The sequence below is a fragment of the Corvus brachyrhynchos genome, unplaced genomic scaffold (assembly GCF_000691975.1).
Source record: "Corvus brachyrhynchos isolate BGI_N302 unplaced genomic scaffold, ASM69197v1 scaffold106, whole genome shotgun sequence".
Classification (NCBI taxonomy): Eukaryota; Metazoa; Chordata; class Aves; order Passeriformes; family Corvidae; genus Corvus; species Corvus brachyrhynchos.
In genome coordinates, this window is record NW_008238834.1 from 4,041,732 (window position 1) to 4,068,941 (window position 27,210).

General features: G+C 36.3%; 1 protein-coding gene across 1 annotated transcript in view; it reads left to right on the forward strand.

Moving 5' to 3' along the window:
* SMCHD1 (structural maintenance of chromosomes flexible hinge domain containing 1) overlaps positions 1-27,210 on the forward strand; it is a 58,271-nt gene that overhangs the window by 18,443 nt on the left and 12,618 nt on the right. Inside the window, exons 19-36 of the mRNA XM_017738313.1 lie at positions 4,239-4,383; positions 4,608-4,704; positions 6,922-6,994; positions 8,611-8,750; positions 9,732-9,866; positions 10,685-10,912; positions 11,570-11,718; positions 12,448-12,536; positions 13,639-13,757; positions 14,404-14,571; positions 15,582-15,713; positions 17,605-17,684; positions 19,102-19,259; positions 20,989-21,104; positions 21,556-21,617; positions 23,624-23,711; positions 24,118-24,249; positions 25,442-25,591. Coding sequence (XP_017593802.1) covers positions 4,239-4,383; positions 4,608-4,704; positions 6,922-6,994; positions 8,611-8,750; positions 9,732-9,866; positions 10,685-10,912; positions 11,570-11,718; positions 12,448-12,536; positions 13,639-13,757; positions 14,404-14,571; positions 15,582-15,713; positions 17,605-17,684; positions 19,102-19,259; positions 20,989-21,104; positions 21,556-21,617; positions 23,624-23,711; positions 24,118-24,249; positions 25,442-25,591 — 2,261 coding nt within the window. The remainder of the gene's footprint in view (positions 1-4,238; positions 4,384-4,607; positions 4,705-6,921; positions 6,995-8,610; positions 8,751-9,731; positions 9,867-10,684; positions 10,913-11,569; positions 11,719-12,447; positions 12,537-13,638; positions 13,758-14,403; positions 14,572-15,581; positions 15,714-17,604; positions 17,685-19,101; positions 19,260-20,988; positions 21,105-21,555; positions 21,618-23,623; positions 23,712-24,117; positions 24,250-25,441; positions 25,592-27,210) is intronic.

A 27,210-nucleotide genomic window follows, 5' to 3' on the forward strand; every position in this document is an offset into this window, starting at 1 on the left:
GACGTAGTCCTGACGGGCAGAGGAATCCAGAAAGGCTGGAGAAGAAGAGCAAAAAGGAAGCTCATGACCTGGTCTTTGGAAGACTTTGGCCTCTTCAAAGATCTGCCTGGTAGAGTTCTATGGAAAGAGGCCCTGTACAGACGGGGCACAAGCAAGCTTGTTAGTATTCACGGGTCACCTCCAAGCTCAAGTCTGGTTCATCCCACTGATTAGGAAGTCAGACAAAAATACCTGGGGGCCTGTATGGATGAACAAGGAGCTACTGCCAAAACTCAACACAAAGAAGTATACAGAAGGTGGAAATAGGAACAGGTAACCAGGGAGGAATACAGAGACGCTATCCAAGCACAGAGGCATGGGGTTGGGAAAGCCAAAGTCCAGTTGGAATTGAAAGTGGAATCACTGGCAAGTGATATATCAAAGCCAACAAGGTGGGTATCTTTAAATATATGGGTGACAAAAGGATGGCTGAAATAAACATGGGCCCACTGCTGAATGGGGCAGGGAACACAGGATGTGGAAAAGGCTGAGATATTGAAATAGTCTTTGCCTTAATATTTACTAGTAAGACAGACCTCAGGAATCCCAGGCCCCAAATACTGGTGGAAGGTCTGGGGCAAGAAAGATACACCCTTGGTGGAAGATGATCAGGCCCGGGAATACCTAAGCAAACTGGTGATATATAAATCCATGGGCCATGATGGGATGCACTCATGAAGCAGAGAGCTGGCTGACATCCTTATGAGGCCACTCATGCTAATTGAATAATCATGGCAATTGAGAGAGCTGCCTGATGTTTTGAGGAAACCATCACTCCCATCTACAAAAAGTGCAAAGAGGACACAGAGAGCTGCAGGCCAGTCAGTTTCATCTCAATCCATGGGAAGATGATGGAACAGCTAGTCCTGAAAACCATTTCCAGGTACATGAAGGGCAAGAAGATCATCAGGAGTAGTTAGCGTGAATTTGCCTTCTATGATGAAAGGACTAGCTTAGTAGATGTTGTCTACCTAGACTTCAGCAAGATTCTCATCAGTAAGATCCAGTAAGATCCTCACAGAGAAGCTGATGAAGGTTGAGCTGGATGAACAGACTGAGGTGAATTAACAAATAGCAGAACAGCTGAGCCCGGAGAGTGATGATCTGTGGCTCTAAGTCTAGGTGGAGGACAGTAAGTAGTGGTTACCCCATGGGTCAGTACAGGGTTTGATTGTGCTTTATATCTTCATTCATGATCTGGATGATGAGACAGAATGTACCTTCAGCAAGTTTGCTGATAACACAAAACTGGGAAGAGTGGCTGATACACTTGAGAATTTGACACCTCTTGAGGTACCTCAACAGGCTGCCAAAGCTGGCTCTCGGGAACCTTATGAAATTCAACATGAAGGGCAAAGTCCTGCATTTGCAGAAGGACAACCCCCAAGTTGCCACCCAAGTGTCTGGAAAGCAGCTTTGCAGGAAAGGACCTGGGCGTCCTGGTGGGCAGCAGGTGAACACGAACCAACAATGTGTCCTCACTGCAACAAGCAGCAACAGCCTCTTGGGCTGCATTAGAAGCAGGCTGAGGGAGGTAATACTCTCTCTCCACTCAGAGTTGGTGAGGCCACCCCTGGAGTACTGTGCCCAGAACTGGACACATTATATTATGACACAGAGACATGGACATACTGGAGAGAGTCCAGGGGCCATGAAGATGATGAAGGGACTGGAGGGTGGTGAGGCACTGGAACAATTTGCCCTGAGAAATTGTGGATGCCCCATCCCTGGAAGTGTCCAAGGACAGGCTCGATGCAGCTCTGAGCAACCTGGTCTAGTGGAAGGTGTCCCTGTCCATGGCAGGGGGGTTTGGAACTGGATAATCTTTACGGTCCCTTCCAAAATAAAACCATTCTATGATTCCATGATTTCTTACCTGAAGAAAGTCTGTGGGATCAGTGACTGTTCTGCCTGGAGAAGAGAATACTCATGGGGATCTTATCAATGTCTGTAAACAACTGAAGGGAGTGTAAAGAAGGTGGAGCCAGGCTCTTTCCAGTGGTGCTCAGTTGACAGGACCAGAGGCAATGGGCACACACTGAAACACAGGAGGTTCTCTCCAAACATCAGGAAACAGGTTTTTCTTCACTATTAAGGTGACCCAGTGCTGGCACAAGTTGCCTGAGAAGTTGTGGAGTTTCCTTTCTTGGGGATAGTAAAAAGTTGTCTAAATACGTTCCTGGGCAACTGACTCTAGGTGGCCCCACTTGGGCCAGGGACATTGGATAAAATAACCTCCAGAAAACCCTTCTGAACTCAGCCATTCTGTGAACTTTATCTACAAGGGGGACAGGAAGAAGGAAAGTAAAAAAACCCTCTAATTTCTTTGCATTTAATGTTAAAATGCATATTTTTGTCACAATTTTGGGAGATACAGCTAACATCTATTTTCAGAAGATCAAGAAAAAAAAAAACCAGTGTTTTCTGTAGCCTCCTGTTTCTTTCACAAAATGACAGGCTTTAAATGCAAATTCTTGAGGCAGAAAAGAGTTCTTTGTATGTAGCATATTCTTCTAAAAGCTGCTTATTGGCAGAGTAGAAAGAAGTATTCTTGTATGATAACACAGGAAAAAAATGTTTGGCATTACTTGAAAAGAGTAGCTATTTGAACATATGTCTGAAAACATGCCATTGAAGGCTCAAGATATTTCTGTGAACTTGCAAGAAAAGAAAAGAAAAAATCTCATTTTCTGAACAAAAATGAGCCTTGTCTGCTCTTTTATCTCTTTATCAAAGTGAAAAGAGAATCTTTTCAGTAGTAGTGTGGCTTCCCCCAGTATGGCAGCATTCAATTAAAAATTCCTTCAGCTATAACAATTGAAATAAACAAATCTCCTTGGAAAGGAATAAAACTTTGAAAAATCTATTTAGCTAATATTTTGGTACTTCTAACTCAAGGGATACCAAAATCAACTTTAGCTATCTATTGCTGCTTTTGTATTTAATCAGAAGATAGTTCAACATTTTTAACACTGCCAGTTTTTTAAGGTAAATATTTCAAGTTTTTATTTTTGCAATAGTTTTGTGTTGTCTGAGAGGCAGCCATAAAGCTTCATGCTTATTATTCCAAAATATTGATATTTGTGTTACTTTTTATGTATGTTGATTCTAAAAATCCAGAAAAGAACAGTCTACACTGAAAAAGCATTTTTGGCTGAGTAACAAATTATTCTATTTCACTAACAGCGGGTTGTTGCTGAGTGTTTATACCTCTTGATAAGCTAAAAATTGTCATAAATGCTGGTTAAAACTGAGCTTCCTAAGTCAGACTACAAGGTTTGTGGTTTTAGTTCAGACATGTTCTTTTAGTAGTTGCTTACTTTAATATTGCGGGAGTTACTTTATTGTTACTTTCTCAAATCATTTTACAGTTTTAGCATTCACTTTTAATGATAAATAAAGTTGTAGACATTGTAAAGTTGGGGTCTTTTTCTTGTTATAACCAGTAACTAATTTTGGCCAATACAAGGTATCTGTCATGTCTTGTGCAAAGGAAGCTCCCTGATAATGACACCCCTAGGTGTTGAAAGCAGTTGTTAATTTGAGTTTGAAATTGTTTGGTAGGATATTTATTTACCATTTAGCTCAGCAGGGCATTGCTTCTTTTTTCAAAGGCCACTTGGTCAAGACAGTCTAATTCCACAAAATACGATTCTCGATTTACATGCTCCCACTTGTGGCCGCTGTTTGGTCTTGTTTGTTAGTGCCTAATTTGAGGCAGTCTAGTGGGGCCAGGTTTCACAGGATAGATACACTCACATTTCTTTTTCTAATACTCGTCATCCCATGTTTTTATCTCTCAAATTTGGGGTAGTTGTAGAACAAAAATTTTTAGTTGCATGAATGATTTATTTTACCAGAATTAAAGCAATTAAATGTTTAAGAAAAGCTGTCCACACAGAATTGTTCACTTTCAGGTGCTGTATTGGTGTTGTGAATACTTTGGGAATTTTGACTATCCTGTTATGTTTCTTATACTGTAGTCTACTGCTGTTATATTTTAACTATTGTTTTTATTTTAGTGTAAGTTAAAAAAAAGAACATCAATCCAATAAACCATAACTTTGGTTATAACTGTATTCTGAACAACCTGTTTACTTTGCATCTGAAAACTACTTGACTTAATCGCAGCCTTAATCAAGAAAAAGCCAATGAACACACATAATTCTTCCTAAAAATGTATTATTCTTTTCTCTTAGAGGGCAAACCAGAGAAATTTTTGGTGGGTCTTTTGGAGCTTCCTTTTCGAATTGGAGTACCTTTTAATATTCCTTTGGAACTGCAGGATGAATTTGGTCATCCAACGCACTTGACAACTCGCCTTAGACCAATTCTGGAAGCTAGGTAATACAGCCATCTCTCTTTTTTTTTTTTTTTTTTTTATTGCCCTTTCTTCACGTGACAATAATATAATAATTCTTTAGGATTTATCTGAATGATATACTGGGAATTTCTCACATAAATTAACTGACATTTTTGCTTTTATTTTCATAAGAGTATCTGAAAATATCTTGTCTGTTAAAACTCTGTGTTTCTAAATTCTCTTATGTTTCTATATATTTTTCTAGTGGATTAACATTGAAGCATGAAGACATACCTGTGGCAACAAAGTGTATCATTAAGGGTGTTACTGCTAAAGGCTGTATAAATAGTTGCCAAGGCAAGGTAGGCTAATAAATTTAAACTTGAAGTAACATATTAAAAAAAAAAAAAAGATACAGAGAAAATAAGTTTTGTGTAAAATGACTTGTCACATAGTGTTGGCTAAGTTTGGTCTACATTAGTGACTACAGGTATTTCTTGGGATATTTCCAAATTATCTCTTAGAGCTCTACGTGGAGCAATTTATATTTCCCATACCTGCACTCTTTTCAGCTGATGGAACTGGAAGGGCTGAGCAACACATGAGTATGTGGTAGAGTGCACCCAGCACACCAAATCAGCTGTCTTAGTTTGAACTGGTGCTGAGATTGGTTTAAGCCTGACCCTGAACTGTGCCATAAATCAAGTCCCTCCTGATGGGAGAGAATTTTCTTATAGTCCTTGCAAGGAGTTTCAAAGATAAACCGAGACTTTTCCTTGAGTTTCAATGCTTCCAGATAGTTGTTTATTAAGTCTTATCAGAGGAACAGAGCCACTAGCGTGACCCAGGTACAGCATAGAGCACAGAAAAGCAGGAGTGGAGGCTCTCTATCAAGATTTACACAGCCTTTTAAAGATATTTTAACCAGTAGTTACTAAAAACATGTATTATTTTCACTTTCCTACCAATTATTCAGTAACATGGGCAGGAACTGCGGAATTCTCTATCCAATCATTCCAAACTACTTTTACTGCAGAACATGGAGTAGTAGAAGAAGGTTTAGAGAACAACAACAATCCTCCATTTTGATATTTTTTACTCTTATCTGTTTACTACATAGAGAAGCCCAAAACCTCTAAATTTTTCACCCTGTGACAATCTTACATAGTAGTCTATCACCTAATTCACACCACTGTATTTTCTAGTTCTTGTCTGATCGTTGGTAATTTTTTCCAAGGTCGGAGGCTAAAACAATGTTGTTCAGGGGGGTAAGAACCCTTAAAAGCAGGCAGAGAAATATTCTTGGCATGCTGGGTTCCTACATAAGCCAAATCATCCCGGTGACTTCTGCATTGAAAGATGATAGGGAGCACTGAAATCTTCCATTCTTAGTTGAGATGATGAGTAGTAACAGCTAATATGCAGGGTGTCTGCTTGAGCTTCTTTAAATGTTTCCGCTATTCTGGTTGCACTTCAGTAGTGAGTATGTTATCCAAATCTAGCCTGTTACTGATGGATTCTCAGCACCTTGTCAAGCTGCTGCTTTACTGTAAAAACCGAAACATACATTACATGTTAAAGGTATTTCTTTCATAAAACAGGTCTTAATGCTTCTGATAAATATAGACTTAAAGGTTTTTTAAAAATAATTTAAACATTATTTATATGGCATATTTACACAGTATTTTAGCCAGGTCCATATCCCTTCATTTAGTCTTGTAGACTAGCATAGTAAAGATAAAGCTAGGAGCTGAGTTACCCCAATTACACTGTTGATATTATTGCTTAAAAAATAGTGAATACTGTTGCTGGTAGAAGGATGTCTAAAGAGAAAGAGCATATACCTGCTTATTGAAAATTAAATTAATTAATTTCAGTGTAGTAAATTTTGTAGGCAATGTTCAGAATTTAAGGTGAAGGGCAAGAATAATGCCGTAAGATGGAGTGGATTATGAGAAATAAAGTGTAGAGGAGCAAAAGTGCCAGACTTTAGCAAGAGATAAATTTGGTGAGGGGAAAGACCAAGAATCATTTAAGGAACTGATGTTTGGTAATCATCATACCATAATAATTAAAAAAGAAGGGGTGTTACTTTCTTACTATTATTCTTCATTCTCTCATTTTAATACAAAAATTGGTTTTAGTGATGCAGTTTACAGGAGTTATTTTTATTAAATCCTCAATCAAAGATGAGATGGACAGTGGTAGTGGTGCCTTGCTGAGGAACAACAAACACAGAACTTGCAGACCCTTTCTTTAAAACTACTTTTCTTTTGAACTGCTATATTTTTCCCTATTAAAACAGCTTCTAAGCAGGAAACCACAAGTTATGATAGCTGCTTTTCATGGTTTCAGAACCATGTAGTTTAACATACAAATCCTGAATTGAATGTCTCTGGTTATAATAACATGGAAAAGACAGATTTCAGTACAGGGGGAAAAAAATTTTTGTTTTTTTGTAGCAGTGCAAGAAAATTTCTAGGAACTTCTGAAATTAACATATGTACAAATTGACATGTTTATGTGAGACTATTATATGGTTTTGTTTAAGTTAATATTTAAAATATTCTTTTCATTAGAATTTTAATCTGAAGATTACTCTTCCTGGTTTAAAAGAAGATACACAAGTCATTAAAATAAGATTGCAGCCTGGTAAGTATCCCTAAAATATTTAGTGAAATTCTCTTAAATATTATTCTGACACTATTAATGAAAGCTTCTCTCAAGACAGTAAAATATTTAGTGAGGCATAAAAAAGGATCCAAGTGATGACTAGGAAGGAAATAAAGCCAGGAGCATGTCATTCTTGGCAGGAATATCATTGTGCTCACAGCCCAATTTTATCTACTATTCCAGGAGCTGGGATTTTTGTCTGCTTATTTGAGATGCATCTTCCTCTTTTAATTACTTTAAATCTTTTTCTTATCAAATACCTCTGAATGAATGAATTTCTTATCTTCTCATTTTTCTTTAGCATTGAGATTTATAATCTGCATTGACCTGTTCTCCCTGCAGAAAAGATTTTGTGAATGAGTACATGCTCATTCAGTTTCTTACCCCAGCAAAGGGGGATGCTTTGGCAATTGAATTATGTCTGAAATTTTAATGTTATGTTGTTGAATGTATCATAATGCAGGAGAGGATCATAGAGGTCTGTAAGGATACTGCCCTTACCAGACTTTTATGTTTTGTGGATGTCTTGATTTTGAGGACTCCCTTACATGAGATCTGTTATCCCTTGTTACCTGCCTTCTTCTGGTTTTGGGATATAAGGTAGTATGGCTAAATTTTTAAATTAGCCTCCCAGATTACCAAACATCAGTCTTGCCCATCTCATTTTGCAGAGAAATTGTGTGCTATTTTGTAAGACCAACAATGCACAGTGTAGTCCATTATTCTTTTGAGGAGTTAAGGTTTTATGTAGAAAACAGCAAAATTACTGGACTTGAGACAGACTGTATTATGTGTTACTGTTATTTATCTTGGTCTAAAGGCAGCTTCATCCTTCACAGTGATTTTGACAATGTAAAGATCCTTCACTACCTCTTTCTTCTCACTTGAGTTATATCCTTGGCCTTGAAAGCTCTTTTTTGACAAAGTAGTTATAAAAGCTATTTCAGTCTCGTTCTTCAACCAGTGAGTTTGAAATAGAAGTTTTAATAAATCATGCATAAAGGATGCTTCTGAAAAATTGCCATCTTTGTTCCTTCAGAGCCTGTCTTTTAATAGTAATCTATTACTTAATCTCTTTTTAAAAACTCTTAAAATCATTGTGTTCCAGGGGATAGACTCACTTGAATAGCTTCACTTCATTATCCAAGTAATGACAACAGAATTTTCTTTTGCATTTCTCTGCGTGCAGATTGTAGCTGTGATAGCTTTGGCAATTAATTGGATATCTCAATATTAATATTTTTGGGTTTAACATGTCAGAAGAAAGTTCAGTTTCTTTTTGATGAATGTGAATCCATGTAATATGTAAACAGAACTATATCATGTGTTTACACCTTGTACATTCTGAATTTCATCATGTTTGTCTAACTGTTCTCTACTAAATTAATTCAAAACATTGGCAGATGATACGTATTGAAGGACAGAAACTTTTCAGTACAAACCAATATACCTGAATTGTTTGAAATTATTTGTTATCACAAACATCTTGGTAGCTTGGCTTTAAAAACTCTTTGAGACAGCAAAAATTGAAATTCAATGTCTCACAAGTTATCTAAAATATAACTATTGTTCTCCAATTGTGCATTTTTTCACAGGCCCTCCTCGTCAGTTGAAAGTAAAACCAGATTCAGAAATTCTGAAGATTGAAAATGGTACAGCTTTTCCCTTTCAGGTTGAAGTACTGGATGAATCAGGAAATATAACAGCACAGCCGGAGCTGATTGTTCATTGTAAGGTAAACTGCATTTCATTGCGTGCCATGAGGATTTTGATTCATGCTTATTATTAAAGAATCTTGTTTGGAATCTGTAGAATTTAGTATCTTTAGCAATGCTTTTGAAGTTTCTACAGCTTGCTGTCCATAACTGTGACTCTCTTACCTCTCATCTATTATGAGCCATTCAGTAAGTTTTAGAATCAGTGGAACCTGGCCTTAGAAATGGAAGAGAAAATTATGTGAGGGTATTTTGGTTCAATTTTAAGGTATTTTACGCCGTATTTATCATATACAATGCTAAAATTTATTCAGAAAAATAACTTCATACAGCTTACTTTTTATATTTTTTAAGTTGAAAATTCGAGTCTAGTGCCTGAAAATAGTATTAGATCAGACTATTATCATAAGCACTAATATAAGCTCAGAAGGAAATGCATATCTTACTTTGACTTTAGGAAGTAAAAAAACTTCCCCTTTTGGCCCTCTTTTTTGACTCAAGAAAGTGACTTTTCCAATTCTAGTGAAATCCAGCAAGGATATGTAAAAATGTTTTCCCACTGCAAAAGTCTGCATTCCATTTGTACTTTGTGTACACTCTCTTCATGTAGACTGGGTCTGCAGTGATATGATGATGTGTTGAACTTGATGTTTAAATTTCTTTAATGTGTGATGTTTAGTAAATTAATGAAAAGGAAGTTTACTTCACAAGTTAATTGAATTTATTGCGTAATGGCAGAAGAGTCTAATTAATGTGTGTTAATAAAGCAAGCTAATAGATAGTTTATTTTATTTCTGTAACTTACTCCTTTCTCCCACACATCTCTTACCACCTGCAGAAAAATACAGGTGTTGATCTTACAGTTGTTGGAAAACTGAAATATATTAATTTTTTCTGTATATAATTATATATATGTTTGGACTTGTACAAATAATAATTTCTGGAATAATCATAGTAGTTCTGTAAAAGAAATTTGCTGTTTAATTTTACATTTTAAACAGTTTTTAGGTGCTTCAGACCTTCCTGTGTATTCTGTGGACTGCAGTAATGGAGGAACAAACATTTTAACTGGTCCAGTTATACATGTACAGAATATCAAGAAAGACCAGATGCTGAAAGCAAGGATTGAAGTACTTGTGAGTATTGTTTGGAATGTTTGGATAAACAAAAGATTGAAAGCAGTTTATTGTCCTGTCTTGCTAGCATCCGTTATGAATAAGCTTAGCCCCCAAAAGTTACTGGTTTAGGTATCATAAACTTCAAAATCAGATGGCTACGTTTTTTCATCTCTAGAAAATCATAAGGCAAAGAGTTTTTTTCCATTTTTCTTCACCTCTTACTCTATTTCTTAAATCCCTGAGGTGTTTCAGAAATACTCATGTTTCCTGGGGTTTTTCTTCTCCTTTTTAATTCCTGGATTGTTTTGGCAAATTGCCCTCATTGCATAAACATTTAGTGTAAGAATCAGTATGGCAATCAATAGTTTTTTGTAGCATTTCATTTTCAAAGCTCATGAAGTATGAATTTTTTTTTTTAATACTATTGAACATTCCAGTTCCCTGGTAGTCAGGAGAGTCATACTGCTGGAGAAGATAAGGCCTGTATGTGTTTTACCCTGGAAAAATGTGGAAATAAGTACTAATATGGCAAGGTGGATTATATGAAAGGATACTTAGGGTTACTCTTAGAAAGCATTTTGTAAATTTTATAACCTACTACTTCTGGAATAGAAAAAAATCGTAATAGCTACCATCAATTCTAGTATCTCTTTAAAGTTGTAAGTGTACTGGCATATCTTTTTGATTTGCTTTTGAAAGTCAAGCTGATCTCATGTTTGGACACCTGGTCATACCTGGTAATTCTGAGTAGAGCTGTAGGCTATTATGGAGTTATGTGTATGCATATCTAAATTTAATATCTTAATTATATGTCTTTTCTTTTCACCCGTGTATAGAATTGCAAAGATGTGCCACCAGTAGAAAAGATCATAAAGCTTCTTCCTAGCAGTCATGTTGCAAGACTACAGGTCTTAAGTATGAACGGACAAAAAGCTCTTCAGATTAAACATCAGGATGAAATCACTTGTGTTGCTGGCCATGTCATGAACAAACTTATATTTCAGATGTATGATGAAGCAGAAAGGGAAATACCCATAACTGCAGCTGCTGCAGAAAAAATCAAGGCAAGTACTTTGGAGTAAAAAGCAGCATAATGTGGGGGAGCGACACAAAGCTGATACCCTTAAAAATCCATAAATGTCAGGCTATGAAATAATATTCCTCAAAACTGTACTAATAAACATGGAAACTTAACTCTGAATTATTTTTTTAAATATTTTTATTCATTAAATACTAAGTTATGCTTCAGGATAGTATTGTGAAAAGCAGGTTAGTATTTCCAGTGCTTCTCCTAAACACATAAAATAATTACGACGTAGTTACGATTCCTCAGATCTGTGGCCTTCCCTGTATTTAGGAACTCTGAGTAGGCATGTTCCTCATGAAGGCTTGCTTGCCTATCTTATCCCTGTCTGTGTACTTACGTGGAGCCTAAGACAAACAGAGAGATTCACCAAATATATCACACTTGTATTTTTCCTAACTTAAGTTCAGTGAGGGAAAGCTAATGTATGTTTTGATGTGCTTGGGGTTTTTTTTCAAATAATTGGCTGTATTTCAGCAGGTAGCATTGGTTACTGCTGGGAAATGCACAGGCTTTCCATTGAAAGCTGCTATTGCCTGTATGTTATATCAGCATATTTTAAATGGCTAGAAGATGTATTATGTAGCTAATCATTTATAATTCAGCTTTTGATTAATTTTGAAAATTACAATTTTAGGTTAACTGGACACCCAAAATTGACAGAGAGCTGTTGATGCAGGGATTATTACCTGATGTAAAAGTACCAACCTCAGTAAAAGATGTACGTTACTGTCTAATTACTTACCTTGATGAGCACGTGTCTTTGGAGAGTGCATTCACAGTCAGGTTTGTTCATTTGAAATATTTTGTTATTAAGTATGTTATTGGCATAGAAGTGTAGATCTCATTACTTCAGGGTAAAACAGAAGTCTTTCTACAGAAGCTGAAATAATGAAAGTGGTTGGCAAATTAACAGGAGAATGTAAGCTTGGGAGGTGGGGAGAGTTTGTGTAAATTTATTACATGAGAACATTACTTATGTGAAAGACTCCATTGTGGTATGTTTGCATCCAGCTCTGTAATCACTTGTGTAAGTATACATACAATGAAGAAGATTATTGCTGGTTTTGTAAACTTGCAGTAAACATCAGCTTACAGAATAACTAGTTTTACTGAAGAGTTAGGTGACTGAGGAGAAAGAAATATCACTGCAAAGTTAGTTCTCATCTGGTTTCTCAGTCAAAACTGACAGGCTATAAATTGAACTTTGAAATTACCTGTTTATCACTCTTATTAAGACTTGTATTTTTATTAAATTTATTAAGATTAATCTGATTCTAAATTACTTTAGTGTATTTCATGTGTTTTTAATAGGTTGAAATGAACTAATTAATTCACAGCACTCTGATGCCAGGGTAAATTTGCAGCAATTAGTCATTTCACAGGTCTGCAGTAGGAAAATAAAATATATTACATGACCAAGCATTAAGATTCTTTAAGATATTTGCCATGCCTGCTATTATGTTATGTTTACCTTGATGAGAGAACTAAGTCAGTTTTCATGTGCCAACTCAGACCAGTTCCTGATGAACCCAAACACATTAAATGTAAACTAAAAGGATCAAACACACTGCAGATGGGTGAAGAACTGCAGAGTGAAATTGGTGAGTGCATATTCTTCATTTTCTTCTATGATATATTTCTTTTTCTTGTCAGTTTAAGACTTTTATATTTACCAATGTCATCAAGAGTAAATTACCTTCAACTAATATAAAAACCAGGTTTACATTGTCATTCACAGAAAGATGATCAGACTTCTGAATTGCCATTTTACAATTCTGGAGTTACTCTCTGATAAGATTTGTCTTGTACTTTGTACGTTGGGTCATTCATCACGCTGAGTTCAAATGAATTCAAATAAATTTTTGTTTAGTTCATGTATTCTGAAATCTGAAAGGCCATAAGACCATTCAGACTATTGCTAAGGCATGGACTTTAAAGTGACACATTTTAATGGTTGCTTTAACCTAAGAGGAAGGCATGTTAGGCATCAGTCTTCTCATTCTCCTTTGGTTTCTGTATGCAGTTGCCACATGACATAGTGAAAAATTAAAAATTCTTACAGTATTTTGGGACATTAAAAACTTGTGTGTGACTGAACAAACTAAGAGGTTAAAAAACAGCTTTCAGTTTTAAGATTTTTTTTTAACTTTTGGGTAAGAAAAAATCTTTTTATTCAAAAAAGTGGGAAGCACAAATATGGGATATAGATACATTTGGTTTATACCCACAAGGTTGGGGGTTTTTATCAATGTATATAAAAACCTGAAGAGAATGTAAAGAAGTTGGAGCTAGGCTTTTCCTATGTGTGTTCAGAGACAGTAAATAGAGGCAATGGACACCAACTGAAACACAGAATGTTCCCCCTGAACATCAGGAAACACTTTTTCACTGTGAGGGTGACCAAGCACTGGCACAGATTGCCCAGAGTTTGTGGAGTCCCCCTCCTTGGGGATACCCTGAGGCTGCCTGTCTGCAACTGGCTCAAGGTCGCCCTACTTGAGCAGGAGGTTTGAACCAGGTGACATCCAGAGATACCTCCCAACCTCAGCCTCTCTGTGATTTAGTGATAGTTATGTAAATTTTCTCTATATTGTGTCTGTGTTGTGTACATTTATATTCCATGTGTTGTATAATGTTTCATTAAAGCAGCTGCTGAGGTAATCATCCTAATAATCATTTTAATTATCATTGTCTTTTTAACAGATGTAATGATTACAGATCAGTTTGGAAATCAGGTTCAGACAGTGACATCTGCATGTGTAAATTCCCTAGGAGTTTCTGGGCCTGGACTTGATAAATCAAATTTGAAAGTAACTTGGCAGGTATTTATAAGGTGTCATATAGTTTATTTCTTTGTGGCATTTGTGTGGTAATTGTCTTAATTCTGTTACACAGAATTGAGCCAAAATTGTGGAAATTAGGCAAATTACACACTAGTTGGTCACTTAAAGCATTAAAATTGTATGATCCTGTTCTAAGGAACACAGCAGCATCTTGTTAAAAACCTTATCACTGCTGCAGTTACACAATGTGAAGGCCAGTTCACTTCCTGCTTGAGTCAGGTTTGCTTTGTTTCTAGTTCATTGTTCTATATGTTTTCTTCTATCTTGCTTTTAGTCTTTTCTTCTGTGTGTATTTATGTTGGTACAGTTGATCTTAAGATCCTTTGAAGAACCTTGTAGAACGGACTAGTGTCTATACCTTTTCAAATATGCTGGATATAACCTGAAAAACAGGTTTCTGAGAAATTCTTGAGTTTGAAATGGGTCACTTCTTATTCATGAAGTTCATTTGAATTTAACAGAAGGAATAGAACTTGTAGTTTAATTTTTAGTCCACTGTCTCACAGTAAAAACACCAAATAGTCTTCAGAGAGCATAAATACTAAATGCTATATTTAAAAAATATTAATAAATTTTACTTTGCTTTATTTGTTTTTGGTAAAATCTTCTCTTTATTTCTCAATAGGAAAGTACTCAAACAATGAAAGTAAAAGGTATTAGATATAAACCCTGTTTACTTGGAAGCAAAGAATTGTGCTTCGCTTGGCGTGAATTTTCTGACTTTATCAGAGTGAATTTAGTAGCAGGATCCCCTGCTAAATTGCAGTTTGTGGATTGGCCAGAGTTAGAAAAGGTAAGTTCAACAGTTTTGGTTTGAAAAAAAGCAACATGGTCTCTAGTCAGGTATTTTAATTCCCTTTTTCATGAAATAGCTAACTGCATTAGATTTTTAAAAGCAAACTTATTTTGCAATAATCTAACTCATATGTGTATGTTTACAACCTTAAATATTGCAAACTGTTTATTCTGCCCTGTTTGCCTTTCTATAGATAGTGTAACTTTTGTGTAGTAATTTTGCTGTGGGCTGGATCCTGACACCTGTCTTTCACTGCTGTTTTCCAAAGATACAGTCCTTAGTGGTAGTAATAGCTGGCAGCTCATCTCTCCATCTCTTACTGGGGTTTTTTGATGTTCAGGATGCAGGATGGCAGTCCCAAATTTACTTCAGTTTACAAGTGTTTACTGTCAGAAAGTAAACACTTAAAGAGAATGAAGTATAGGACTTAAAGGAAATACCTGGAGAATTTTGGTGATGTAGATCTATTTGCCTTGGGTTTTTAAAATTACTTTTCAATGTTTACTTTGGCTATTCAAATAATAGTGCTTAACTTGCTGCAGAAACCAGAACAGAAAATTGAAAGCAGAAAAAAAAAAATTGTATCTCTGAGTAGAGGACAGGAATCAAGATTGGTGTTTTGGGAAAGTTACTGAAGAAAATAAAACAAAAGGTTCAGGGAGTTGCATAACTATTTTTCTTCTCTAGAGAGCTGTTTAAGTATATCAGAAAATAAAAGTTTTGGGCCATAGCTCTTCTTACAAGGGCCTTCAGAATCATATCCTTCCTTTAGGCACATCAATGTGAGTAACCCATGCCATTCAATTCAAGTAGTGCATTTTATTCTAACAAGAGAATATAAATAAACTCTAAAAATACATACCTGCATACCATTTGATCATGGTCTAGCTGTTATGGGAGCCAAATAGTATGGGAAAGGTGGATACTGTTGCTCTGGGGATTCCTGAACTGCTGTGAATGGCCAAGATATCTAGAATTGAGTAGTATAATGCATTTGTATCTTCCAGCAACAGCCTGTTGCAGTGATTAATGGTAGAGAATTGCAGAGGCCCCTTATTGTTCAGTTGTGTGATCAGTGGGGAAATCCAGCTCCTGAATCTAATGTGAAAATCAGCCTTACAAAGAGTAACAACTTAAAGGTAAGCATAGACCTTATTAGGTGAACTTTGTTTAACACAAGTTTTGTTGTCATGTCTACATTATCTTCATTTTCAGGACATTTTTGGAAAAGTTCATAAAACATTGTAAGACCATAAAAGAATGGTTAATCTAATATAAGAATAGTGGCAACAAATAACATAAATAGGTCCCAGGACAGCAACCACAAATATAACAGAATTCCTACAGGACAGTGTCCACATGTAATTTGAATACATTCCAGATCTTCTACAGAAAACCTTTTTCCAAATTTTGCATGCACATCACACCATCCCATCCCCGCATGTTGTAAGAGGTAATTTACTGAATGATAGTAATTACAATGATACAGTCTCAAATAGCAACCAAATAACTTTTATCTGGTGGTTCTTTGATTTTGATTCCTGAATGTATGACTTACTGGTCTGTATGTAAAGCTGGTCAGCAGGTTTGGGCCCTACTTGATTATCCTGTGAAAAGCATCGTCAGAATAAATGAAATTAAAACAGTGAGGATGCAAATCTAGGCCAAATTTAAGTGGTTACTGTTCTTTCCATGAGTGAGGTATGAGTGTCAGATGGTTTTTACATGGGTCTGTACAAAGGAAGGACTTTGACAGAATACTCCATTCATTAAAATTTTTATGCTTGTTTTTGAACAAAAAGTGGAAAGTCAAGCTGTCAAACATTCCTACCTGTCAGTACAGAGGCTGTTATATTGAATATATGTATTATCAACACAGGATATATTCATCCACTTCTGGACATAACATTTTTTCATTCAGGGCTGGTCCTGTTCCCTTTTTGTTCCTGCTTGCTGTGCATTTGTGTTCCTCAGTTTTTTCACAATACACAACAGCCAAGAACCTTCTTTTGCTCACTCCTCCAGAGCTGTGCCACAACCTTAGCTTTTGCCCAATTTAACTATGCTATTATTACTTTTTTAAATTGGGTATATTTAAGTAGATTTCTTGATATTTTGAACATTTTTCTTCTGGCTTTTTTGACTCTCTTGCCATAGAAACCTGCCTCACAGTTTGGGGATATTTTGTTTGCCCCAACTACTGCCTTTATGAGCTGAAGGTCATTGTGGGTTCTAGTTATGTTGTTCTTGAGAGAAGACACAACCTTGGCAGTAACACTGCGTGGTTGTGCTGCCTGATCAAAGAGATGTTGTGCCTTCTTCCAGGGAGGACCAGGAGCATGTCTTAGAGTCCATATGTTCTTTATCTAAGTGGGATGTGTCCAGGAGAAAGTGTTGTGTTATGAAAGCCAAGGTGAATCATTGTTATAAAGTGTTTATTACAGCATGCTCTGCCTTGGCATTTCCAATAGGTTGTATGCACAGTCTCCCAAAAGAAATTGGAAGATTTTGGGAACTGAAATTCTCAAATAAGGTGTTTTCTATATTTCACATTCCATCTTCTAAGTCTTCAAAGCCTGATATTATGCAGTTGCAGCATGTGTTTCCTGTACTCCTATATTTTACAGGTCCAAAACTAAATGAAGACTGGAGGAACACTGTAACAGGCACAAAATTGTTTGTAGAAGGTTTTTGATCTGAAAATACACTCAGATTAACATCTGCTATGGATGATATGATACCATCAGTAGCAATTTAAAAAATAGCATTTATAAAATATTTGAACATATTCATGAAGAAAAATATCCTAGTTCAGATGAAGTGATTGTTTTCAAAAACTGGCAAAGAATTTGAAACCTCTTCATTAATATTGTCTTCATAACAGTATATCTTACCCTAATTTACAGTGCAAAAATTCGGCTACAGCTCAAATCAATAGACAGTATGCAGGCAAATGAGATAAATATTTTTTTCTAAGACTTGATACTATTTCTGTATCATTGAAAGAATAACTTTTTTTTTTTTTGACAGATTGTTCCTTCAAACTTGCAACATAAAACAGATGACACTGGTAGGGCTAACCTGGGAGTTTTTAGTATTCATGCACCTAGGTAAGTAGTGAAAACCAGATGGATTTCATAAAGTACTACCAAGTATTTATCTAGAGCTAAGATCAAACATTTATTATTTATATACAGGTGGAGGGCCAGATAGTAAGTTCTAAAAAATTAAGTGCTTAACTAAATAAAATTCAGTAGCTGCTTCTTTTGATCTACTGAGAAGCTCCTGCTGTAATTTTCTGAATCCTGTTTTTTTCTGGTGATGGTAAACCTCAGCTTAAATTGTGAACCTGCACCAAGTGCAAGTTGTATTATAAACCACTTAAAAGATTTGAAATGTACAGTCCTTAGGTGGCCAGTTACTTTTAAAGTAGGAACACATTCTGAGAGTGTTTAAACCCCACTTTCTTTTCCTGCTAGACATTGTTTTAAAGGATTAGGTAGAGTGTCCAAAGGGATTTTAAATAGATACATTTCATTTTTCCTATTTGCAATTGAACTGCTGAAGTCTCATTTCCAGCAAATGTGTGTCCTGTGGTTCCTGCTTCTTCATGTTGTGCTTCTTCATGCTCCCTTCATGTATAGCTTCCCTTACACACTTATGTCCCATATGGCTTTTCAAATTTATCATTTCTGTATCCTCCTCATATTCACAGTTCTGCAACCACTCCCTGTATCCCTTGAGTTTTCTGAGCAAGACTGGATTAGCTTTAGGTTATTTTGAAACTAGCAATAGGTGCTTGTTCTTTGCACTGGAGTCTGCAGGATTTGACCCATAATACTTTTCTGCATTTGGAAAAAAGTTGTTTTAATGCTGTTGAGGGTGCTCAGTGTGTATATAATGCCTTTGACTTGGTAGAAGCATGATGAATATTAGTTATCAGTTTACTTCTGGAGGTTAGAAACAGGTGTGACATCATGCTATTTACAGCATAATCAAAACTGGCTGGGAAGTACAGCCTCTGTGCAGTTAAATACTATATTCCCAGTTATGTTTGAAAACTTAAATTTCAAGTTTTTAATACTGTAAAGAAAATGAGTTATTTGATAGCATCAAAGACATTATATGCTTTCAGTTCACTTTGCTAGATGTGGATGGTACTCATCTTCACTCTTTGGAAACTTTTGTCAAAGCAGAATGCTCCTCAGCATTTTAATTGGTTTCTGCTTTACTGTCTTCTGCTACTTGAAGCTGTAGTTGCTAGTGTCCTACAGGCAATGAAACATGATCAAACTAAGGAAATATTAACACAAATTTAAATTTAATAAGCTAATATCTTAAGAATAACTTAAACTCATGATATTACTTGTCTGACATTAACACTTCAATTTTTTCTTCTCTTTACTACTACATTACTAGATATTGTTTAGCATGCTTTCATGTACATTATTCAGACTTGAAGCCTGTTGAAAATTGCCTTTTCAGAAGAGATTTTACATCTGTTTTTATGATTTCTGTATATTGCAGGGGAGAGCACATTTTACAGCTTAAAGCCTCATACAACATGGCCATATTAGATTGTCTTGTAATCACAATAAAAGTCCTGCCTGATCCTGAGAAACCTGTCTGCTTGAATGTTAAATATGACAAAAGTCCTTCTTTTCCAGCAGGAGGTACCTTCCCTGGTAAGTATATGGATCTTTGGTGGAAACCAGTCACTCAAGAGCTTTAAAAACCTGTGAAAAACTATTTTGGTGATTCTACTGTATTTTTTTGCTTTTTCTGGTCTGTTTTCTAAGTTCTTTGTAACAGCTGTATCTGAGATGTAACACTTGGACAGAAGAGATATGTAGGTCATCTTTGGAAAGCATTTCAAAAGACCTCTTATTTATTTGTTCCAAACTACTGCTTTTATCCATCTATAAATGGTAAAACTACAGAATCTCCTTTCTGTCTTAATAAAATATGATCTGAGCTAGTTCATGTATGTTTTCCCTCATCTCTTTCTGTGGAACAGTAACAAAGGAAGTAGCTGTGTAATTCTAGGCCAACTGTGAGCCAAGACAAACCAAAAAGTAATCAGCAGGAGGACAGCACAAAATACTCTTTTCTCCTGCTGTATTCCCTCACAAAAGGGTTTGTTTCCTGGCCATCATAACTTGATCAGCCAACATTTTTTTTGGCAAGAGGTTTTTGTTTTTTAAAATACTCCATACAGTGTTATGACCTTGATTAAATTCACAAGGTATTTTAGTTTTGCCTAGAAGATCATAGAATGACAGAGTGGTTTGGGTTGGAAGGGACCTGTAAAGATCATCTACCTCCAACCCCCCTGCCAAACAGACCTTTTTCAATTGTCGTGTTGTAGTGTAAATCAACCAGGTTTTGAGATAGGAAGAGAATTAAACAGCTTCTTCAGGACAATATAATACATATAATATATATGACATTAAATTGAAATACTTTAACATCCTAGTTATTTGATTTACTGGTGATCTCAGGTATACCTGAGGGCAGGCACTGTAGTCTTGGAGAGGGTCATGCCTGAATTTTTCATGCACATCAAAGCATAATCCTTCCTTAAAGTGCAAAATTCAGTCCTGCATGAGCAGTGCAAGTTCATTTACGTGCATGAAGTCCACCTGTAACCATAGTGTCAAAGAGCTTTGTTCTCATTTTGAACTAGAAGGGTAGCTTTGTTCTAGTTTGGATTCCATTTTCTTCAGACCACTGCACTTCCTGTGGGACATACAGGAAAAGTGAAATTTTTCAGATTGGGATATAAAATGGCAAGTATTTTGGCTGCAGAACCAGTCAACAGAGTGAAATGTCTCCCTATAGCCTATTTCTAACAGATACAACTGTGTGATCCTAGTCTGTAAGAAGTAGCCAAACTCATCTTCAGATTCATAGTCTGATCCCTTGGGAAAATGGTAGTGGTGTCGGTGCTGTCTTTTTACAGCTTCTTTGCCTTTCTATCCAATAGCTCAATGGCTAAAGCACTTGTGAAGGAAGAGGGAGATTGGGATTTCCTGTCCTTGAAGGAAGGAATCAGCTACTTAACTAGCTAATGGTACTCATTCCTGAGAGCAAGAGGCAGCCTGGTGTGCTGTTTTGATAAGAATTTGAGAAAGGCAGACTTGAAATTTTAGGGTTTTTTCAAAGCTGTCACTGGATAAAGTAGGTGTTTGGTTTTTCCCTAAGGATTGTTACCTGGTCTAGTTACAGGGATAAGGAGAGAAGGCTTTTCATATCTGGTTTGAAATTTTTAGTGGTTTTGGCTCTTTTTGGAATGCTTGTGTTGTAAATTTTTTTTCTCTTAAGTATGAAGGAGACACAGAAATTCATGATGTTTGAGCTTTTTAATTCTGAATAAAAATAATGTTCAAAAACATGTTGTCTTTCATCCTACAGATTTTATGGTTAGTGTTCTTTCTGAAGATGACACCATTATTAAAAATATTAATCCAGCACGGATTTCTATGAAAATGTGGGAAGCACAGAACAGCCGGGTTAGGACACCAATTGATGTAAGTCATCAAAATGCATTTTCAAAATGGGTATCAAAGTGCCAGCATAGGGCAAACATATTTAAAATACGTATTTGTAAAACCTTTCCTTCATTTGACTTAGATCCATATCCTTTTTCTAGATTTTAAATAACAAATATTGCAGATCAACCCTATATGTTTATCACTGTCTGTCCTTTTACAAGTTGTCAGACTGGCCAAGCGTCAATACTACATTAATGACGAAAATGTTGCTGTTCTGCAGAAGCTAACTCATAGCAGGGAGAGTATTAGAAGTAGCCACACTGAAAGGACTGTGAGAATTAGAACATGAAACTAATGTCTAGAATATAGGCAGTCTCATTGACTTACTGTGAGCTATCAGTGCTGCAAATCATTAAGTCTTCGTAGCATATTACAAGTTAAGGACGTTCAGTATATCACATTAAATTTTTTGCATCTTTCTTTACAGGTTACAACGTTTAGCTGTAGTAAAGTGAAGGATGACAAGGAAGATGGCTTCTTCTACTTCAGGTATAATATAATTTATTTTATAATTACTGATGGAACTGTACAAAATACGTAGTTTGAAATAGAAAGAAGAGTTTCATGTTTTGCTAATAACAGTCCGTCATAGAATTACTATGATACAGAAAAGGTGAAGGATACTAGCAAGATGCAATGAGATGAAGGCTGAATTCTTTCCTAGATACTTTTGACATCTCTATAATCTGAGAGTAGAGAAGAGTCTAAGATAATATATTAGAATACGTTTTGAAAAATGCTAGCAGTGAGGGAACTACATTATCACTTTGTCACTTATATAGTAACATTCTTTAATTCTTTTCAATAATGTTTCTACTACTGTAGAATTGCAGGCTGAACAAAGCAGACTTAACTCTTTATTTAATATCTTCTGTAGCTGTGCATCAATCCTGAGCAATGACCTTGGTCCTGTCAGTTTAGTAATTATTTCTTGGGCTGCTTATTCAGGAATAGTGTCTTAGATGACCAGTGGCAGAACTGGAGCTCATCATAAGCTGGTGCCTGACTGCCACGTTCTTTCTATATCTATTTCTAGTAGACAGTCTATGGGATTAGCTAGTTATGGTACTGGCTGTGGATTCAAGCTTTTGTCTCCTGGGAATGGGCTTTTCTTGACATAGGTACCCGTAGTTTACTAGTTATCCACAAATGTCCAGAATTAAAACTGCCAACCGTGTTGAAAAATTTGAAAGGGGAGTGGACACTCTCCATTAGCAGCCACTGTAGAAAAGTATGTTTTACTTGTTGCTGCCAGTGTCTGTGGCATCACTGTCTGCCACCGGGTTTCTCTCAGGTTTCCCTGTTCTTGGCGCACTCTCAAATGGTTTTCATCAATTTATCACCAGTCAGTAATATGGATGCTGTTATGCAGTTTTAAACAACTTCCATAGCAATTGTGTCATTTCTTTTTTTTCTGAAGCCTATGTCTGTCCAGCTGTGAGATCCTCAGCTGATTATTTACTAATTAGTGTTTTAATGTATCCTGACAAGGCAAATGCTACTGTCAGTCTTAAGCTAGATAAAATGCAGGAGAAGGAGATAAAATTGTTACTTCTGTATGTGAAATATAAAAAAAGGAAAAGTCCTGGCCTGTTCTGGAAATACTAAAGCTTTGGGATTTTGTTTATTCCAAGTTAAGCATTCCAGGGAATCTTGCGTATTCCTCCTTCCCAAACAAAATCAGAAGAAACAAATTACTTGATATCACTGACAAAACAATTAAAATGCTGTATGTTAAAAAAAAGAATCTCATTAATCAATTCAAGAGTGCCTTATGTTGTCTTTTCTTGGCTGTTTGCATCTCCTCAAAAGTTTCTAAGAATTTGTAAGTCACTGCTATCCCTTGCTAAACACTGCAGAGGTCCTCTGGATGCCAATGTGGCCTTCCTTGCTGGGTGAAGTTACAGCAGCAGAACCTCAGGTGTCTGGGCTTTTCTTTGTGTTTGGATGGTAGGGGTTCTTTGCCAGTACACTCTACATTCTGGAATGCTGTAAAGTAGAATGAAAACTCTCTTTTGCTCTTACTATATTCAACCTTGACCAGTGGTCCAAATTACCCAACTTTGTACAGCCTGACTAAGGAAGGAATTAGCTACTCTGATTTTACACAAATTTTATTAAATTTGGAGAGAAATTGTTGTTGTTCCAGATCTAAACATGTCTGTGTTTTGTTCCAGTAGCTTTATGAAAATTCTGAATAGGAAGTGAAATGATGTAGACTTGCAGATTTCTGAGCAATAGGACCATGACAAACTTCCTGTCATCTACAAGAGACAAACTCTTGAAGGAGACTTGCCTCATTCAAGCTTCCAAAGCTTTATTCTAATTCTCGAGGAATTTTGATGGCCTTCTTGCTGAAGGAGGAGTATTATGCCTTAGTAGGCTTTCTAAGTAGTTTGGAGGACTACCCTGAGTTTGAACTGCTTGCATACTTAGGTACTTGTGACTTCGATACTGACTCATGTTTGCTTGGGGGTTTTTTTTGGGTTTTTTAGGGATAAAGTCGTTCCAGAGAGAGTGGGCACTTACATTGTCCAGTTTACCTTTGCAATGGATAAGACAAATACGCTCAACAGTGAACAGGTTTGAATCTATAATTAATTGCATGTAACCAAAAATGTGTTAGTACAGAATCATCTGGGAGAAGTGTCACGATACTTTGTTGATTGAGAATGCAAATACTTTCACTCACAAGTTTTGCAAAAAACTGTATTTTATTTTTGATAGTTACTGATTTCAAACTGTTGAATATCAAAATAGTTTTCATTAACTTTTATAACCAACAATTTGACGGCATAACAGAGCTGCATAATTTGCAACCTAGCAGAACTGTTTTATTTTTTTTATTTATTTCAAGACTGTCTGAAAATTTCAAATGTATTTGTTTCAGTGTATTTTGAACAACCCAAGTGTGCAGGTGATTTGCAGTTAATTATATCAGTCTTTATTTTATTTTGTTTTATTTTATTCTTCCTCCTTTTTCTGCTAGATTATAGTTGAAGTTGTACCTAATGACCCTGTACGCTTGTTACCTGATTCTTTACCAGCTACTCCAGCAGTTTCCAATGTTCGAGCTCTTACCAGCCGTACACTGGTCAAGGATTTATACCTCCATTTAATGGTAACTATACTTCCATACAAAATCATAGGTGGAGAAATGTGTAAGACTGCTAAAACTATGTTGAATTTTGCTGTAAGGCATTGCTGGTGTTTCTTTGTAGATTCACTTCATTAAAAAATATGTAAATCAGTGATTTTTCAGCATATGATGGGTCCATCTTGTTTCATTTACCTACAAATTACCAAAACTGAAATGTTTGGTCCTTGCTGTCAGGTATCTCAGTTGAAATCCATGTCTTGTTGCCACATGAGTAAGTTGTTTCAAGAACAGATTCTAGTGGGAAAACAGTTAAATGTGTACAGCAAATGTTTCTCTCCATGATTTTTCTTCCTAGAGACAGTTTCTCTTAGAAATCTTATATTACAAAAAATAACATTTCTTGAACTTTGAGTGTTCACAGGGATAAAATGAAATCACTTACCAGCTACCATAATAGCAAAGCAGACTCACCTTGTGGAAAAGTAATTTAATTTAATCACCAGTTTAAAAAGATTTGTGTAATAAGAAACAAAGGCCAACAAACTAAAGCAACACATTCTGCCCCACCCTTTCCTAGGCTCAGCTTTGTTCTGGACCCCTGTACCCTTCCCCAAGCAATGCAGGGGGATGGGGAATGGGGGTCACAGTTAACCCATAAAAGCTCCTCAGCTCTTTTCTGCCTATGCTTTTTCCTCACAATTTCCCTGTTCTAGTGTGGGTCCCTTTGTGGCCTGCAGTCCTTCACGAACTGCTCCAGTGTGAGTCCTTGCCACAGGCTGCAGTCCAGGAATTATCCACCTGCTTTAGTATGGAGTTCTCCATGGGCTTCCATGTGGGTCTCTGCTCCACCGTAGTCCTTCATGGGCTACAGGGAAGTACCTGCTCCAGTGTAGTTTCCCCGTGAGCGGCAGGGCAATTTCTGCTCTGGTGCCTGGAGCACCTCCTTGCCCTGTTCCTTCTCTCACCCTCTGCTGTTTTCTTTGTTTTTCCCCTTCTCAGCTGCCTGTGCACTTTTGCCCATTCTTAAATATAAAGAAATACCATTTCAGCTGAGGGACTCAACTGTCCCTGCAGTTGATCAGCTGGAGCACTATGCAGATCCCCTATGCAGAGGCTGCTAGCTCTTTGCCATATAAATCCAGGACAGTACAGAAATTGATTACTTAGTTCAGTTCATGTCCCAAACTAACTTTAATTTCTTTTTGACTTACAGGATGAATACAACAACCACACTGGACTTGATCTAGTTGGCAGAATAATAGCAAAAATCAAAAGCCCCAATGAAGAAGATATAGAGATCCCACAGTTTCAGGGGAAGGTCAATACAGTAGAGTTTCCATTGGAGAGTGGATCAGCTGAAATTGTAAGTGTGACTGAAATACACAGCTCCATTAACAGTGGATCCAATGACGCTTATTTTCCTGCAGTTTTAAAGTTATCTTACACCTCGTTGTGTTCTGTGGAGATTTAGTTTATGTTGAAGCTTTCCCTTAGAGATAAGTAGATAAATGATTTCTTCTTTGTTCAACTGCTGATTTTCAGAAAACCTGAAGGAAGGAAGGACATTCTTTAAACTGTTTATCCTTGCCAAGTGAGGGAAGTGTACAGGTACTTTCAGTTAGGGACCAGGACATTCAGGAAGATCCAGGAACAGTATTTTCTTCACTTAAATTTCACACGTGAATAACACTTAACCAATTTGTAGTTAAACCATTAATATTATCGGTATTTTACATTTTTATTTATAATACTCTCAGGCTGTGATATTTTAAGATCATTTAGACTGACTTCTTCATGTATTTGTGATTAAATTTTGCCAGGCTCTCTTGATATTTTGTCAAGCTAAGTGGGCCTATATATACTTTGCAGAAAGGCATCCTACCCTCATTTGAAGAAGATAAAATTACCATTTCTATTTATGCTTTGTTTCGCTCATTAATACAGTTGTCTGTTAAAAATGCTTTCCTTATTTTGGTTTGTATCTCTGGCATCATGCATACTCTGAGAGTACTGCATATTGTAGTCACATCACTGCAGTCACTTTTTCTTCAACAAATACAGATTGAATTTTTAAAACCTGTAAGTTCCATCTGTCACAGTTGTTACAAAATAGAATACAAAAGACACAATGTAAAATGGGCACACGCACAAAACCAGGAACTGTTCAAAGCACACACAAAAAAAAATCCAGCTGAATGTGAAGTTTCTTCTGAGTGGAATGGTCACAATCTCTTTCTTAAAAGCCTACACAATTTCAGTCAATAGTATTCCTGTGGTGAAAGAGTTGTATATTGATTTTTGTTTTCAACTTGAAGTATCATATAAGAATGGCAGAGCAAAATTATACTCTTACTTCATTTGGTTGTCACATATTTTACTAGTCTGACAGAAGTCTTCAAATAGAAGATGTACTAAAGGAGGATCCAACTTTTCAAAGATGCTTTCTCAGCTACCTTTTATAGCTCACTCACTGGAAGCAGCTTTATGACAGACCAGCATTAATGTGTGCCAAGTGGAGGCAGACACTGCATAGCAATAAATACAAATTCTCCCAAATGCATCTTGGAAATCACCACCATAAGACCCCAGCAGAATCCTAAAATCTACAGATCCTACATACAGACTTCTTCATAATATATTCTATTCAGTACATTGACTTCTTTTATGGAGCTACATATGTGAAACTGAATGACACAGCATAAATAATTCTCTGTCAATAACAGTTAAGGACAGAAACATCTAGTTAACATGGACAAATGTTGTTAATCTGCCAGACTCTGGTCTACTCTAATCTATACAGAAAAGTGATGAAATATATATGAAAAACAAGCTAGAAAAATTAAATACAGGGACTGGATAGAGGTATCAGATAATATACTAATTGATTTATGGTACACTCTTGCATTTCTCTGGTTTTCCTACCATGTTATCAGGAGTAGTAAATTAACTGGTTTGTGAACACATTTTTCTCAGCTGGGTGGG